The sequence below is a fragment of the Octodon degus genome, unplaced genomic scaffold, assembly GCF_000260255.1.
Source record: "Octodon degus isolate 3935 unplaced genomic scaffold, OctDeg1.0 scaffold00163, whole genome shotgun sequence".
Taxonomy (NCBI): domain Eukaryota; kingdom Metazoa; phylum Chordata; class Mammalia; order Rodentia; family Octodontidae; genus Octodon; species Octodon degus.
This window is the reverse complement of record NW_004524739.1, coordinates 3,024,758-3,043,003: the sequence shown is the minus strand read 5'-3', so window position 1 is coordinate 3,043,003 and position 18,246 is coordinate 3,024,758. Positions and strand designations below refer to the sequence as shown.

Sequence of the window (18,246 nt, the reverse complement as noted above, 5' to 3'; positions counted from 1 at the left end):
CAGAACCGGGGATTGAACTCAGGCCCTTGTGCTTGCCAGGGAAGCGTTTACTCTACTGAGCTATGAAATGCCAGATTTATTCTATTTTTTTTTTTTTTACCCCAAACATGATTCTTACTACAGTAAAGGGAAAAGTACTGTGGTCCTCTAAGACAGCAGTCACAAAAGGTGAGAAAAACTGTCCTAAAGCATGTTTTCTCCACAATCTGTCATCTATACATTTAGCTAGGTTTTTATTCAAGTTACTTAGCTTTTAGCCTGTATTTTTTGATCTGTGGAAATGATAAACTGTTTTTTTTCCTACTTAGTATGATAGAAATTTCATTTAATAATATTGAATAAAATCCTCCATGAATTTGTAATTGCTGATCAGCCACCACTGTATCTTTCTAGCCCGATTTCATAGCTTCCAAACTCCAACACCATATCTTCTGCACTGTTTCAGGTACCCTTTTCTAAGTCTGAACCACTGAATCCCTCCGTGTTACACTGTGCTCTAGTAAAAAGCAGTCTCCAAGGCATGAGCAGTAATAGCATCAGAAATGAGAGCAGGTTTATTGATACTATCCACTACCATGGAGGCAGATATGATAATCCACAGCCATGTAAAATATAGAATAAGAAGTTATTTCAGGTTCTAGTACCCAAATTAAGAACCACAGGAATAGTTTGAATGTAATGAAAAAGGTGAAATTTCTTTGTATAATAATCTTTCTCAAAGCTGTGGAATATGCTGTAAAGAAATTTAGTATTCTATACTTTTTTTATCAAGAGTAACATAAGGGAAGACAACTCTATAGAAAAGTGCTGTATGTCTTTATCCAAAATCCTTGGGAGGGGAAGGATAAGAAAGTGTCTCATATTTTTTGTTTTTTTGAGATGGCATCTCACTATATAGTTGAAGCTGGTCTTGAACTCACTAGGTAGCCCAGGTTGGCCTAGAACTCACAGTGATCTTCTGCTTCGGCCTGCCAAATGCTGGATTACAGGCATGTACCACCATGCCCAGCTAGAAGGTGTCTCATATTGTTTTTGCCTTTTCTATTTTTCTTTTGTAAATACAAGACACTGAGTAAAGCACAAGTTTTTATTGGTAATATTTTATAAAAAATAAACTTCTAATGCCTAGTAGCTTACAACCTTATCTCTATAGACTGCTACAGAAATGAGTTAGGAGAGTTGGTGAAAGTGAATTGGCGTATACCATACAAAAACATTTCAGGATAAAATTTATAATACTATTTAAAAGAAACTTACTAGGTTCTGAAATGAAAACTGGAAATCTACCCTATAGATAATCCTGTCTAATTTTGGTCAATAGAATTAGTACAGATGTTCCCTCTTCAAAACTTTTACTCAAGATATAAACAAATAGTAAAACTAACTCACGCAATTAGAAGTTCTTCATATTCAAGTGCTGGCACATAGGAAAATGGTTAAAAGGCCCAAAATATAGATGCTAGCTTTGTTTCCAAATATGGTTCAATCTAAGAATAACATTTCAATAAAGAGTAGGATAAATTTGGGAAGATATTTTTCACTTAGTAGTTTAAAATGCTTGGCCAAATGTCAAAAAGGAATAGATGGAAATAAATAACAATTTTTTCTTTTCAAATAAAAAAATTCCAAAGACGTTATAGGTGTTTACTTATTCTTAATTTCCAGTTTCCCAGCCCCTAAAAGAGCAAGACTTGAACAATCAGGGTTCTGCACAACATTACAGACTCATTCTCATGAGGTAGGTCTGTCTCATTACTAGGTGGAAACTGGGCTCCGTGCAGTTAAGTAAACTTCTTGGAGTCACCCTGGAAATGAATAATGGCAAAACCAGTGCAAAAATCCAAGACTTTACACTGGTCTGTATGGATATGTTTAGTCCGAATCAATTTTTACTTATCAAGCTGCCATTAGGAAGTGGCACCAGGGTAAAGCCGATACAGTTATGTGGATAGACCTCTGGTCCTGAGAATGGAGTGAGGTGGGAGAAATAAACCAACACTATTTACAGCTTCATATTACAAACACTGGCAGCACTAACTTTAGGAAACACAAAGTTGGAATGTCTGGTATTTTTCTCAAGCTAGGTTGGGTATTTCTTGAGTCTGCACTAATCAGCTTCATCCAATGCAAGGGCTTGGTCCTTCTCATCTCCATCATCCTCAACCTATTTACAGAAGAAATGGCTTCTCATCCTTGGTCAGCACGGATCTCTGAGGGTTCTTGCTGTATTTCAGAAACTCAAAAGTAATGTTAGCTCACACTAGACTTTTAATGGACTTGAAATAACTCCAATACAAAAGAAAACAATTTAGGGTGAAGTTTATAGTAATAATAATAACGAACCGTGTACAAGAATGAAAACTGCAACTTCAGGAAATGTAATCTGAAACAGCTACAAAAGTATCAATGAAATTCTAAGATTATTTCATTTTTATTTCTTAAAAAAGACTTAAAATAATATAACCAATGTTTCAGTTTCATTTGTTATTTCACTAAGGAAAACTTATCTCTACTTCACAAATAAAGGGGGGTATTTATGATTATCACTTTCTACATTAGAAAACAGTTGTGCAGTATGTCAGGTTAATGTGAGATCTTTCTGATTACAAGTGTATCAACAAATATACTTACAAAATACCTGTTATAAATAGAGCTTGTGATATGAAAAATATACATGCATACCAGATTTTCCAAACTAGCCTGGTCCTTGGTTCTTTTCTCAGTTTTTTGGAAAAGACTATAACAACAGAGAAACAGTTTTCAAAAAATACCAGTTATCTACATATTTCCAGAGACAATGAAATGATACTGGTAGGTGTTGAAGGACAAAAGATTTTTGGTTTTACTGTTCTCTTTTCTGCTCTGAGGACATCTTCTCATAAAGAAAAAAATCTCATTTAGAAGTTTCATGAACCAAAAAGCATTCAGAAATAACACGAAGTTCAGTAATTTCAGTTTCGTAATTCTGTAAGATCAAGTTCAGAACAAATATTTGAGACATTAACCAAACCGTTTGTACTGGTACATTCAAGTGTGAAAAAAGCAAGCTACATGCAAGGTTTCATTAATACGTAAGTTAAAAAACAAAAAAACAAGAAAACAGGTTAGGCATCCAATGGTGTTCTGAAGAGAGTGCTCTTATTTACTTTAGGGAAGCCTTATAAATCAACATGCAAACAGAAGACACATACTTGTTACAATAGAATTTTAGCTCACAAGGCCATTGATTACAAACAATTGTTTTAAACACAAGTGCAAGAACAAACATCTGAAGTTATTAGGAAAATAAAGTATATCAACATAGATTTTAAGCTTACTAAATATTGCTTCTACTGGTAGCAATATAACTACTTAAGCCATGAGGAAGTAACACAGTATTTTAATTCAGAGAAAGGTGTGTTTATGTATAGATCTTGAATAAATCTGTATTCCAGGAATTTTAAAGATAGGTATAGTCTGAGAATTCAGCCCTGGCTGGAGGCCAAGGGGCACCAGCACCATTTTCCTTGAACTAGTTAAACATTCCACTTATGAAAAGATGGCATTTAACCTCTGCAGATCCCTTCTATACACCAAGGGGATAAAGTCACCCATCCCTGTATAGGGCAGAAATACTCATAAAAAGGCCACAGATGTCAAAAGCCCTTTTCCAGAAAAAGGCCTTTGTATGTACTGGTTTGTTATTCTAAGAAAAGGACTGATAATGGATTTATAGATTAAAACATTGTCATTTTAAGGCTTTTTGTAAGGTTAGCAAGTTGAATTTTTTTGTTAAAACTATGGAGCCCATGCCACACAATTGACTAGATGACTGAAGAAATATCCTGTCGTAAGTTTCTAGAGAGTATCCTGTTTGTATAAGACACTGGAGAAGAGGACATGGAAACAGTCAACAGTAAGAACATGCAGAATAGAAGAGTTAAAGCTTTTGGGAAGAGTATCAACCTGCTATGTGTTTAAATTTACTAGTCTAAATTTGTTACTCTTTAGTGCAGAAAAGCTGGCCTGGGCAATCCATTGCTCCTCTTTCTACCCCACAATACATAATCTACAAAAAGTAATACTTATTGACAGAATGATGGTCACAAGAGCTCCCCTAGGACAGTGAACGATCAAGATCAGAGGCATCATATAGGCAATTACACATGTGAAGCTAACAATAAAAGTTCAGTGGTTTAGTCTTGACATTTCAGATGAGCACCCTGCTTTCCGATCACAGAAACACCAACCACCAAACAGCCAATGCAAGGACCACGAAAAAAGACATCATGAAAGGAATACGAGGAGATGGAAAAGTACTAGAGTAGAGGTGGCACTTTTTGAGAGACTTGTGATCCTCAGGGATTGGAATGGAAACCTTGGGAAGAATGTCTTCATTTTCTTGCTGGGCCAAGGCTCTTTCAGTAGATCTCTCTTGCCTTTTAATTTTCTCTTCTTCCTGTACTAACAGAGCACGTTCCTGTGTCTGCTTTCACGGTAGAAGATCAAGAAAGACAGAGAAAGATGAACAAAATGACAGATGGAGAATGCTCAAAAATGAAACTTGGGGATGTGCAAAGGATTTAGAAAGACCTGGACACTCTACTGTAGATTCACTTTCTTTGGCAATTTATCCTAGCTTTCTATCTCTTATCTCTAGAATACAGTAGGGTGCTCAATAGTTAACTTTAAAAAATAAGTGCACATCAGAATGAATGAAAGTTCAACAGTTACTAGTCTTCCTTATGTATTCCTCTTTTTAGGGTATCCACAGTATTTTTTTTCACATTTGAATTTTGGGTCATTTTTCATTGTTGAGTACTGCCAATCACCAATGAATTGGGCTATGCCAATTATGAGGCATTTACCTGCCGTAAGAAAAGTTATTTTCATTATAAAGAGAATGGCAGAATATAAAAAGTAAAATCCTCATACTGGAATTCTCACACAGATTGAATCTGTAATAGTTTGGTATAATAATTAGCTTTTAAGGAATTAAAAATTTTAATCTTACATATTATAAGATTGCAAACAAACAAAAAAACCCACCCCAAACCAAAAGTATAAAATGTACCTCCAGGGTCTACTGTCCACAAAAGGAAATACTATAAACAAAGCAAACCACAAGATCTCAACATCTGTACATTCTTAGAACCATGATTAAAAATAATGACCATCATGGAGGTTTATACATTACATTAAGTAAATTTTTTTGGACAATTTTAAGGAAAGATTTTCCCCCAATTGTCCAACTGAGAATTTTCCTGTCTCTGCAATCTTTGCCCTCGGTTACACATCGTCAAGACAGATGTTGTCTATGACAAAAAAAACCTGGCTCTAAGCTCTCTCAGCTGAGCTAGCCTTCTCTGGTCTGTCTGGAAGCTCAACACTGGTTCTTTGCACACCCCTAAGTGATACGTATCAGGGAGAAAGTAGCTAGGGGACTGGTCAGCAAAAATAAAAAAGGAAAAGACAGGATGCAAATTTGTAATGATTTTTAAAAGAAAATAAAGTGGGAGAAGAAAGACAACATAAAAAGAATAGGGTATAATTAAATTCATTTTATCTCTGAATACACATTTACATCTTCATGCAGCTTTTCAACCAGCCATGCGCCGAAATAAGCAAATTGAAGGCTGCAAATGCTGCAGCAGTGAAAGTGTAATGTGTTAGGCCAAAAGGCTGTGGGCGTGAACTTACTAGTACAGCCAAAAAAAAAAGTTAATCAGCAGCTGTTGTTCAGTTCTGGGGATTCTCTGCTTAATGCCATGACAAGAGCAAATTCTGATTGAGAAGCACAAGTCATAACAGCAGCTTTACCTCTGGCCCACCAACCTTTCTTTCCGAGGGGAGGATAGAGGTTTTCTTCACCTGGTCATACACAAATTGTGCAAAATTCAGTTGCCTTGCAATGCAACAACAATGCTGTTAAAGGTGGAAGAGGTAGCCCCAGAGAACAGAAATATCATCCTAATTATTAAAGAAAAAATAAGATATGCCAGAAAGCAGGATTATCCCAACATAAAAGGTTGTCACAGCATAGTTCTTACTTATCTCATTATTCATTTAGAGGGGTAAATATACAGAAGCATAGAGCTAAAATTTTTTAAGTCCTCTCCATGGATCTTAGTTTATATAGCGTCATTTCTTTAAAGTCCATAAATGACACCATCATTCCCAAAACTAGCTGAGATGATTTCTGAAGGGTTTCTATTAAAAGACATATTTTCTGGAAATGGGGACTAATGAAAATTTACCCAAACTCATGCAAGACAAAACAAGCCTACTTTTTCAACGTAGTTGAGCATTAGTTATGTCTTGCAGTTAAAAAGCAAAACTAGAAAACTTGTAGTTATTGTTTGCAAATAGGATTATTAGATGAAGTGGCATGAAGTCGGTTTTCACTTGTAGAGTTTTAGAGTAAGGACATTAAAGATTATCTACTATATAAACTGAGGTGAGGGCTGGTGAGATGGCTCAGTGGTCTAAAGCACCTACTTAGAACAAGCTAAGCTAAGCAAAGCACAAGGACCGTGGTTCAATCCCCCAGCACCACATGCCAGCCAGCCCCGCCCCCTGGTGGGCTGAGCTGGCCACACACACACACACACACACACACACACAAAATAAATAAATAAACTGAGGTGAACATAATAAATGCTATGTTAGATTAGACAGACCCTCTCATTCAAACCAAGTCACAACTCATACTGGACTTTTATACTTTTTTTTTTGGGGGGGGGGTTGAACTCATGACCTTGTGTTTGCCAGGCAGGTGCATATGCCACTGAGCTATCTCCCCAGCCCTATGATTCTTATTACTAGAGAAATATCCAAATGAAATATCTAGCACTGAGAGTGGTGGCCTCAACTAGAAAGCAGAGTTACTGCCCCATTTCAGGATATGTGCTCTACATTTAGAACATAAAACTAATATCCATTTATATCAAGGAAAAGAGGACAATGAATGGGAACATCAGTGTCCACCATTTCTGTTCATTCTATTAAGCTGCCAATTATTCAGCTATTCTCCAACTTTATTTGTGAAAATATTTAAGCGTTGGAGAACTGTTAGACAATTTTAATCACATTTAAAAAAATAAAATAAAAGTCCTCTGTGGACCAATGTTTAGCCTCTTCTCCAGTTCTAGAAACTAAACAATAATTTGGATAGTTTACAAAGAACACCAAAAATTAAAACAACTACAAAGAAAAGGTCTTTTTTTTTTTTTCGGTAGATTGAACCTAGAGCCTTTGTACACCCGGTCCTTTTTTATTTTGAGATAGGGTCTTGCTACGTCACTAAGTTGCCCAGCAGGCATGGCTTGAATTTGCAAGTCCTCCTCCCTCAGCCTTGCAGAGCTAGGGTCACAAGCACATGCCACCACACCTGGCTCAGGCTGGTCTTGAACTTCTGGACACAGCGATCCTGTGCCTCAGCTGCCTGAACCTGCAACTATGGCACACAGCACTATGGCTTGCTAAACCCCAGGTGTTTAATGAGAACATTAATTTACCTTTCTTAACTAGAATTGCTATTATTTGGGGGCAGAAAGGGAAATAAGCATGTAATTTAAAAATCACGATGATTACATAGTCATCCCAATTCCATAAATATTTAATGTGCACTGATTAAAGATAAAAGATTGTTTGCTCAAGTAACTTTAAAGATACTGCCATTAAACAGGTTCATTTATTTATTTAGTCATAGGATTTCTAAAATAGATAATGACAATAATAGAGAAAAAATAGCCCCTAAAAGGTATCTCTGACTTCTTTTGATTGTTTTATAAAATAACATATTAGATTTTGTTGTTACTCATAAAGGTTAAATTATCAGTCAGTTTTCTAAAACTGAAATATGACCATTAATGTTGACGTTTTACATTCTCTGCCTTATGGGCTTACTTGGTACATTATATAACTGTATCATTCCAGACATTTCTAAGTTGTAGAAATGTTCAAATAAAGTTTTAAAAATGATAATCCCTTTCTAATTCTGACCTTACTAAATTTAGTCAACTTTCTGGTTCTGGAAAGCACATTCTGAATATAAACAAAATTTTACTGGCATGTGCTCAATTTATAAACACACACTAGCCAGAGTTATGCGCTTTAGAGACAGTTCTGAGTCTAAGCATCGACTAGTAACCCTCAACGGTTCCCACAACTGAACTGGGTTGCCACTTGATATAAAAAATAAATGTTTGATTATGAAAACCTTAAATTTCAATGAATTGGTGAGGTACCACACCTAATTTCAGCTTTAAACTTTTTCTCAGAAACAGAACACTACTACACAGGAACATTTATCCCATTCATTCTCAAAGCCAGCCATGTGCACAGAGTACTTACTCCTTCTCCTGTGGGGATCTGTCCATTGATGTTAAGAGCTCGAAAGGGGGAGTGAGTAGACAGGCGCTTATCCCATTCACTAGGCCGAGGTTCTGGCACAGACTCCATGAAGTTCTTTTTCAGCTCACTGATGCTAGCATGATGTTTTTTGATCTCTTCTTGACTTTTGTCTAAGTCCTACAGTTGAAGGACAAAAATGCAAGACAATAAATAATAGGGACAAAAAACACACCAAGGGCAACCCATCAGAGGTTGGGAACTGGTAGAAAACACACCACATCCAGGATAGATAAGACTAATCCATAAATTGCATTCAAATTGGAAAACTACAACATAGTATATTTGCTTTTTTTAAAAAAAATCAAGGTGCTTGCTTTAGAAGCAGTGAAGCATCATAACCCCATAGCTCTAGCTATGTAGCCCATAAAGAGCTCAATTTTATGACTCTTCTTCCCAATGTGATGCAAAACCAGATCTCCAGCTCCTCATCCCAAGCAGGTAATCCCACAATTTAATTAGCCCCAGCTTGATAATTACTAATTTAGGCTCAGCTCAAGCAGGATGGAGAAAGCAATGAAGAGATAAAACTATTAAATGAAGGACATGGTGAAAAGACTCAACTTCCACCACTGACCTTGGTGAGCTGCAACAATAAAACACATATCTACTAGGATTGTTTTTATTTCTGTAATTTTAATAATTTTTTTAAATAAGCAAGAATACTCCTTTTTTGATGTAAGAACATTTTGCTAAAATTCCTAATGCCTTCAGAATCTTACTATCTGAAAAACTCAGTAAGGGATATGTAATATAATTTCCCTCCCCGTCAACAGTATTTCCACAAACTAAAAGTCTTGCGTTTTCTAGCTGTTTCATCCCAAGTACAAATCAAAACAGGGACATTCTGGAGTAGAGAAAGTAGCTCTGTGGCAGATGCTTGTCTAGCTTCTGCGAGGCCCTAAGTTTAACCCCCAGCAGCAGCTGCACCAGAAAAGGGGAGGAGCATCTTCCAGTAATTTTCAAAGGACTTGGGAGTGACAAAAAGAGTTCATCAAATGGTGGGCAACCAGAGGAGGCAAACTCTGAAAGGGGATCTAGGGACAAATGATTAAAACCAAAGTGAACAAAGCATGGGCTAGAAATATTCAGATTTACATAAAAATACTATGTAACAGTTTTCAAAAAGGACATTTACTCAAAATACTGTAGTAAACAAGAAAAGATACAATGGTTTCTGTCCAACTGAACTTCCAAAAATCTTAAAACTTTAAACACAAGATCATAATATTTAGAGCCCATTGCTTGATGACTGTAAAAACTTGTTTTTAAGTATCAAGGAAGCTCTGTATCCAAGAAAAGCAAAATGACAAATATATCTCCCCATATGCTGTTAATTTGGGGATTATTCGCTCTTTAGTTATGTGGGAAACAGTTTCACTTTGGGGAAAAACAAAATTCATTTAAATCAAAATTTGAGGGCCGGCCAAATAGCTCAGTGGATTAAAGCACCAGTAAGCAGGGGCAGGGGCTGGGGGTTCGATCTCCAGGCCTGCTGTGCTGGCTCTGCCCCCAGGGTACGCTGAGACAGACTGGGTGTGGTGCCACGTGCCCATAATTCCAGGGCTTGGGAGGCTACAAAGAAGAGAATCACTACTAGTTTAATGTAGTAGTGAGATCCTAAACACCCTGTAGACCCTTCCCTAAAATACAGAAAAACAAAACAAAACAAACAAAAAAAAACCAAAATTTGCTTAAAAGTTTTTCTAAGAGCAACATAGGCTCCTATTAAACTTTCTCAGAAATAATATCAAAGGCAAACAGCATAGGAAAAAGAATAAGATGCATAACAATGATTTTCTTATGTATTCAATACAGGGTCTACAGAGTCTACTACACAGCTCAGACTGGTAATGATCCTTCCTGTTTTTCAGCCTCACAAGTGCTGGGATTACAGGTGTACACCACCATGCCCAGTCTCATTCGCCATCTCAGTGCGCCCCGGGGGCAGGGCCAGCATGGCATGCTGGGGATCAAACCCTGGTTCTTGTGTCTACCTAAGCAGGTGCTTTAATTTGCTGAGCTATCTGGCCAGCCCATAACAATGATATTGATTCTGGAGATATGTATTCAAAAACTTTACTTAATACTGTCATCTTTTTTTTTTTTTTTTTTTCCCTTTTCAAGACTGACTCATGCATACTTGGTTGGCATCAGTCAAAGAGAAAACCAAAAAGGGGCAACCATGTTGCTGCCCTGTGACAGTGATTTTTGTTTGCTGGGACAAAATCTGAGTCTATCTTATGAATAAAAAGCTTCATTAAGGAGAGTAATAGTTTATGCTTTTGATCTAGCTAAAAGCAAGAAAAACATGTTGATCAGCTAAATGTAAGCCTACAAGCCCACTCTAAGACAGTACTGGGCCAAGCAACTGAGACCCACCAGCCATGTGAGGCCCTGGGACTCAGCTCTGACTGGAAATCAACCTGTTTGGGACAATTTAACATATTTGGGAGGGTTAAAAGTGTGACTGGACCAAAACAAAAATTAGAAAGAGATGCTATGCAAAAGTCATAACTCTGAATTAACATCTTAATAAGATCAACAGGTGACTTGTTACTTCTGTTGCCTAGCTTTCAATTGGCTTAGAACCTGAGAAAATAAAATTTCCAATAAAATGAGTAGCTTCTGAGGGAGCTTTCTCCATTCTCCTTAGCTGGCTTTGATGGAAACCTGTGGGGGCACAAAGTAAAATTAAGATCTCAAAGGGACCTGTTCCAAATAGAACTTGTCATAGACATTTGTTACAGGTTCTCTCTGGAGATGGAGGAGGAGGTGGTAGATCTAAAAATGAATTCGACCTTATTTGTGCCAGAACAAAAGCATTAGTGGGGGTGGGGGAGGAGGAGCTGGGGAGCAGGAATGCTTTAAAAAAAATACCCTGCTAGGTGACAGATAACTTGAGAGAATTTCCTTACGGGGGAAAACACTTTTAAAATAACTAAAGAATGATGGTCAGTCAAATTATTTTGGCTGTGTCAAGGTTAAGCAATTTTTAATGCCTATCATCTTACAATTTTAGAAATAATCAAACCAAACACTTCATTAAATTTAAAATGTTCTCAAAAGGTAGTTAGTAGTTTTAATTTTTCAAACACACAGTTATTTAGAAATCTCCTCTGATGGCTGTCAGTGAAATGCTGGGAAAAAAAACACACCACACGCAAGGATTTTGTGAGTCTCAGAAGCCATGACACACCTCAGAAGGGAGGACAAATATATGATTGGTACTGCAGGTTCCACTTAAGAAGAAGCACTGAAGAAAGGGGACTACTGAGGAAGTGTTCAGGTTTGGGAGAGGCCATATTGCTGATATAAGAGGTAAATCACCATCTGTTGTCCTGCCTCATGTCTGAGGATGGAATGATTCAGGTTGAGTCTCAGATCTAGGCTGAGACAAAGATTTCGTATGTAAGATTGATGTATCTGAAGGTTCATAAAAAATCATGTTACATGAAATGTATGTAAAGTACTTGGCATTGTACCGTCTTAGGTATGTTTAATGAAAACTGGCTGTAATTTTTACTACTTTTATCAAAGTAGTATACTTTCAATACAACTAGCAGGTTTTCAAAATATAGGAATTTGGCAAAAATAAGATGAAGTTAAATAATTACTAGAGGCCATATATTAAAAGTCTTTTCAAAAGTTTCTTCAAAGCTCCAGTTTAATATATTTTTTTCTTTTTCTTTTTTTAAATTTTTTGGTGGAACTGGGGATTGAACTCAGGCCCTTGTGCTTGCCAGGGAAGCGCTTATTCCACTGAGCCATCTCCCCAGCCCCTCCAGTTTAATATTACCGGATTCTTTTTTTTTTTTTTTTCTTTTTGTATTATGGACAGGATATACAGGTTGTACGGGGTCTCACTGCACAGATTAGACTCGTAGTGATCCTCCTGTTTACAGCCTCCCAACTGCTGGGAGTACAGGCACGCATCACCACACCGTCTCAACTGCAGTCTCAATGCACCCCGGGGGCTGGGCCGGCACAGCACAGCACACTGGGGATCGAACCCTGGCCACTGTGCTCTGCCTAAGCAGGCACTTTAATCTGCTGAGCTATTTGGTTGGCCCTTATTACTGCACTTAATATATGTTCACCCTATAGATATCAGTTAAAATGTGACCTCTTCACTGTTCAACTCAGAGTAGATCCTTTTTGTTAGTATAGCACACTACTTATTTTCTACAGTTTTTATAATAGGTATTATTCTTTTATTGATATTTGTTTACATATTCATGGTTTCTCTTCCCAATTCTCCATACTGTAAACTTCCTGAATGCAGGAACCACGTTTATCATCTTCCTATAATCTACATTTCCTTTAAAGTAAAGTTAAACCCATAATGTAAGATTTTTTTTTTCATAATGTAAGAATTTATATTCACTTCTTATGGTTCTGTCTTGAATGGAGTTGTTATTTTATTTTGTTTTGCTGTTTTTCTGAGACAGGATTCACTATGCAGGCAGTTCAGGCTGGCCTTGAACTCACTTTATAGCCCAGGCTGCCCTTAAGTTCTTGGCAATTGTCCTGCCTCAGCCTCCCACGTGCTGGGTTTACAGGCATGTTGCAACCATACCTGGCCTGTATGAGCTTCTTTCCGATGTGTACATTAACTTGATCTCAATTTTTTTACATGGAATAATTCCACTTTCTTTAATTTTTCTTCATATACCTCCCTAATCTTCTAAGTAGTTTTATATTTTCCTATCCAAAGTGAATCCCCAAATTAGATAAAGTAGATTTTATCTCTAGATTAATATAAGTTGGATAAAAAAATCTCAGCAATATATGAATCTAATATAAATTTTATGGAAAATGACCTTAAAACTCTTATGGCAGAAAGTATGGTATTATTGCTGAATGGACAATAGTGTAGTTTAGTAGAGTTATATAAGTCCTAACTTAAATCCAATTTACGAGTTCTGTGACCATAAAGTATTTCTCTAGGCTTAAATTTTTTCGTCTTTAAAATAAAAAACCCATTATCACGAACTTATTTTCATAATTAAACCTCTTACAGTAACTATTCATTAAATACTAGGCTCTCTTCTTTCTTATCTTACCCTCCAACCTTTCTTCAGTAATTTCCTACTATCTCCACTGTTTTAAGTCCACTCAAAATTGTAACTGTACTTTTATACTCTTTCAGGAAAAAAAAAAAGTGACAATTTGTTCCAGGGACATATAAAAGCTTAAATATTCTTGGCGAATGCAGGAACTTCTAGCAATGATGGAAAACTTTCCGCATGTAGGTAAAACAATAGAGTGATGAAAGGAAGAGGTAGTCCCAATCATATATTTTTTTAAAGATAGTATGAAAGATGAAAACTAAAAAAAATCAGAAGGACAGATGGTTGCATATCTTCATGTTTACCAACATGCAAAAGCATTTTAAACCTAAAAATCTTTCATGCAATGGCATGCAAAACCAAATGCAGCATAGAATGAAGAGAAGGGAATCAGTGAAGAATGCAGAAGATCCAGGCAACCAACTGAAATAAGCTTCAAGTTCATACAAACCTCCAACATTAAATTGCTATGTCTGATATAAATGTTTTCACCATCTAGTCTCTCTCTCTTTTTCTGTGAAAATGAAAGGGGGAAAAACAGAAAAGCATAAAAAATTAAAATGTTGTTCTTGCGGGAAAAACTGCAAATTGGCAAACAAAAAAATACTTGAAATTAAATGTCCGCAGCACAGCATATGCCAACATGGGATGGCCACAGAACCACAAGGACGCAAAGAACTTGATTACCACTAGAAAATGAATGACCCTGTTTGTGAATGATGAAAGACTGTGATGATGTTATTTAAATAGACAGTGCTTGTAGCTTCATTGACTTCTTATATAATGTTTTATGTTTATTTTTAGAATTGAACTGTTGGAATGTTACCCTAAAATAATGACTTTAAAAAGCTCTTAGCCGGGTGTGGTGGCCCATGCCTGTAATCCCAGAACTCTGGGGACTAAGGCAGGAGAATTGTTGCGAGTTCAAGATCAGCCTGGACTACAAAGTGAGCTCAAGGCCAACCTGAACTGCAGAGTGAGACCCTGTCTAAAAAAAAAAAAAAAGCTTTGAAATCTCACATACCAAGGAGTAAAGAAATGCTTTAAAATCATTATTCAGCTTTTTAGAGGTATTTCATATTTATTAATACTCCAGTATGTCAATCTCTAATACTTTTAAGAAAAAAAGATCAAATGGCACTTTATAGCTGGCAAGCTAAGAATATATCCACTAAGACCAGATGCATCCCACTCTAGCTGGGAAGAACGAGGCACACAGCAAACTCATTAATGAAACTGGAAGGGGGCCAGGGATATAGCTCAGCGGCACAGTGCCTGCCTGGCAAGCATGAGGTTGTGAGTTCAGTTCCCAGTATCAAAAACAAAAACAAAAGAACACTGGGAGCTGCTGCTGTGACAATTTTTATGATAAATGTGGATAAAATATTGTCAATGATTTCACAAACATGTCATTGTGTAATAGTTCTTATAAATTTGAATATGAAGAATAAGTTTGATCCTCAATTCATTTTGTTAAAAGATTTTTTCCTACTGACAAGTTTAATAAAATCTTTCAAAAATAGTACTGTACAGTATAAGATTATAATTTTGCATTATCTATATATGCACATATATATGTATTTGCTCTTTTAAAGTAACTTCTGATTAAGAGAAATCAATGAAAAATATGGATCACTGTCTTTTTAATGCACTGTAAGTCAGCACTGATGAAAAGGCAGTTTTGTGAAAGTGAAAAATGGCTAACCTTCCTCATTCTTATCAGATCTTCAGTTTTTTCTGCAAGCTTCTGTTTTGCCATAATTTAAAAGGAAAAAAAAAATGACAAAATATGGGTTCAGTGAAGTCTGTTTGAACCTTCATTTTATTTTATTTTTAAGGAGAGGGGACAAAGGGGGAAGAAAAAATCTGAGGGGTAGAGGGAAAAAGGAACACATGGCCTGTTGGCACAAACCTGTGTTTGGTCACCATTAGAGGTGGGAACTGTGACCTCGATGTGGGTTTTTTCCACCTACATTTAAGAAATAAAGCAGTAAAAACGATTTAGGTTAGTAGATCTCTATGCACAGCATTGTTTCCAAATAAGCTGCATCATTAAGCTGCTTGGAAACGCCAGCAGGTAACCATGATGCAGCCTTACAGGTATAACAGCCAAGGACACGATCTCAGGGGCAACATGTTCACTTACTATCACATTTTCAAGGATAAAGGCACAGTATGACAAACGAATTATCAAAAGTAAAATTAAAGTAAGGTAATCATTCTATGGATTAAGAAAACATTTTAATATTTATTCGTAAAAAGTACTCACTAAAAATAAAAACAGGCTTACTTGATACTATGGGTATAAATTTTGCTTTGCCTTTTTTGGTAAGATCTGGAAGTATTTTAAATAAAATTTAAAAACAAATTTATAAATGAGATAAATATACGTGACAGAAATAAATATAATTTTTATAGTTAAAACACATATGAAGTACATCACATATGATAGACAAAAACATTCGACTTTATTAGTTGATCAGTATATTTAAGGAGGCTTACCACACAATAAAACATCAAAATAAGCTTCACCCAAATTGTAACTGACACATGCAATTACTTCCATAACCTATTTATACATAACACACACAAGTCTTAGCTACAAAATTCAACACACTGCAATCTCCTCTTTGAACAGTTGGAACCTATGTTTGGTGATAGGGAAAAACAACAGTAAGAAATGAAAAGATTAAAGTACCCTCGAAATACCTTTCTTTAGCAATAGTCACTTTATGTAATACAGAATATGGAGCAAATATTAAAAAGCTAGTCAGGGTAATAAGAGGAATCATTAATTATTATAAAATTAGAAAAATTGTTGTTATTAAGGGTTAAGTCAATCACTTTCTATCATAAAATTCCTCATAGAACTTCATCAGTCTGTGGTTTTGCCATTTTCCATTTAATCACACTAAGCAGCATTACTTTGGAGTACAATGCTGTGCTATTTTCTCTAAAACTGAATATAGAAAATAAGACAACATCAAACTTGGTAACACTGTCAAATCCTAAGCACATGCGGCTACAACACTTTTTACTACCAAGGGTTGCTAACAATTGAACTGTTTCTATTCTGAATTCCAGCACACTTGTTGTGTGGTTACTAACAAGGCATTTCATTTGTCTGAATTCAAATGTTCATATTTTTTACAAAACAAACAAACAAACCCCAAAGAGATCATGTCTACCTTAATTATGTACACTTAGCAAACAGTAGTTTTAAATTATTTTATAAAGTTTAAATTCTTTGTTTAAACGAATAATGAATCTTTGTAGGTCTCTATCAAACCAACAGCAGGAAATCTAGAATCACTATTTCTTGGTTTTTTTGGTTTGTTTTTGTTTTTTCAGAACTGAGGATTGAACTCGGGACCCTGCGCTTGCCAGGCAAGCACTTATTCTACTGAGCTATCTCCCCGGCCTGTTATTTCTCAATTGAGCACAAAAAAAAAATCCCAACAAAACAAAAACTGGGCACAGTGGCTCATAGTTCCCACTACCTGAGGGACGGCTTGAGCCCAGGAGTTTGACGCCAGTCTGGGCCACATAACAAGGCTATTATCTCCAAAAAAAAAAAAAAAAGAAAAAAGAAAAAAAGAAGGAGAGAAACAAAAGTTAAGTAGCAACAGTAGTAGCTCTGTGTATGCTCCTACACAGATTAACTAGTACTGCTTCCACATCTCTAGAACAGACATTGTTAACAATGACCAAAAGCTATCCTTATCTTGTACCAAACTAGTGCAAACTAATGTAATTCACAGTAACAAGGCTATTTTATTATTATTGTTGCTTTATACAACACACATGGTTTCAATTAAATGCCATGACTATTTCCTAACTGCTACCAATAAAATCAACTCAAAATTCGCCCTTAATTCTGGCTCTACTAGTATAGTGGTAGGTTGTCAGAAGTGGCTTTAGTTGTATTCCAACATAAGTATCTCAAAACAAGTACTTACACAGAATTAACTGCCAAAAAGAACACTCCCCAAATTAAAAAAAAAAAAAAGACAACAACAAACAAAAACACAAAGATTCCCTCCTATACCCACATTTAAATGAAGAGAATAGATAAGAGTTATTCTCTTTATTCTGGAGAGGTCCCAAGAACAAAGGGAATATATTTTTGAAAATACTTGTGTTTGTCTTATAAGCAAAAGCAGAACAAGTAAGCACAAAGCCTAAGGAATCTAAATCCTTCAGGAAGATTACCTTGACAACTCCAATAATCTAACACTTTCCTGTTAATAAAAAAACAGAGGGACAGTCAAACATGCCAGGTGATACTGTAACATCAAAAATGGAGTAGGTAGTAACATTATAAAGCTATTATTTACATAGGCATGATAGCACATGACTATAATCCCAGTTTCTTGGCAGGCTGGGGTGAGAGCATCACAAATTTCAGGCCAGTCTGGACCACTCTCAAAATGAAACAGCAAAAGGGCTGGAATATGGTAACTTAGTGGTACAGCATATGCCTAGCATGTAAGAGCACCTGGGTTTAAAAAAATAAGAGGATTGTTTGTACAATGTTATGAACATTTGGCTAAGTACCAAAATACAAGCCTCCATTATCCATTCAAGCTTTCCCTTTTTCTTCTCTAGATTCAAGATAAATCTCAAAAGGACACCAAAACTGTATTTCATATTTGACAGATTTTAAAAAAGAATATAGTCAGATGACTGTCCACAGTTTTATAGAGAAACTGTTGACCTGACTCTAAAAGAACAGGGTTAATTTTATGCTAAGGTGAGAACAGTAAGAATGAATATATATATA

General features: G+C 36.0%; 1 protein-coding gene across 22 annotated transcripts in view; it reads right to left on the bottom strand.

Moving 5' to 3' along the window:
- Epb41 (erythrocyte membrane protein band 4.1) overlaps nt 1-18,246 on the bottom strand; it is a 251,748-nt gene that overhangs the window by 52,507 nt on the left and 180,995 nt on the right. For 8 of the 22 annotated variants that reach the window (XM_023703019.1, XM_023703020.1, XM_023703011.1 and 5 more), the window contains 3 exons: nt 13,915-13,977; nt 8,335-8,511; nt 5,800-5,904 (listed from right to left, as the gene is read on the bottom strand). In XM_023703019.1, the coding sequence (XP_023558787.1) occupies nt 5,800-5,904; nt 8,335-8,511; nt 13,915-13,977 (345 nt within the window). Of the gene's footprint in view, nt 1-2,470; nt 4,466-5,007; nt 5,424-5,799; nt 5,905-8,334; nt 8,512-13,914; nt 13,978-18,246 lie in introns of those variants that run through there. The other 14 variants (XM_023703018.1, XM_023703028.1, XM_023703013.1 and 11 more) reach the window with 10 other exon arrangements.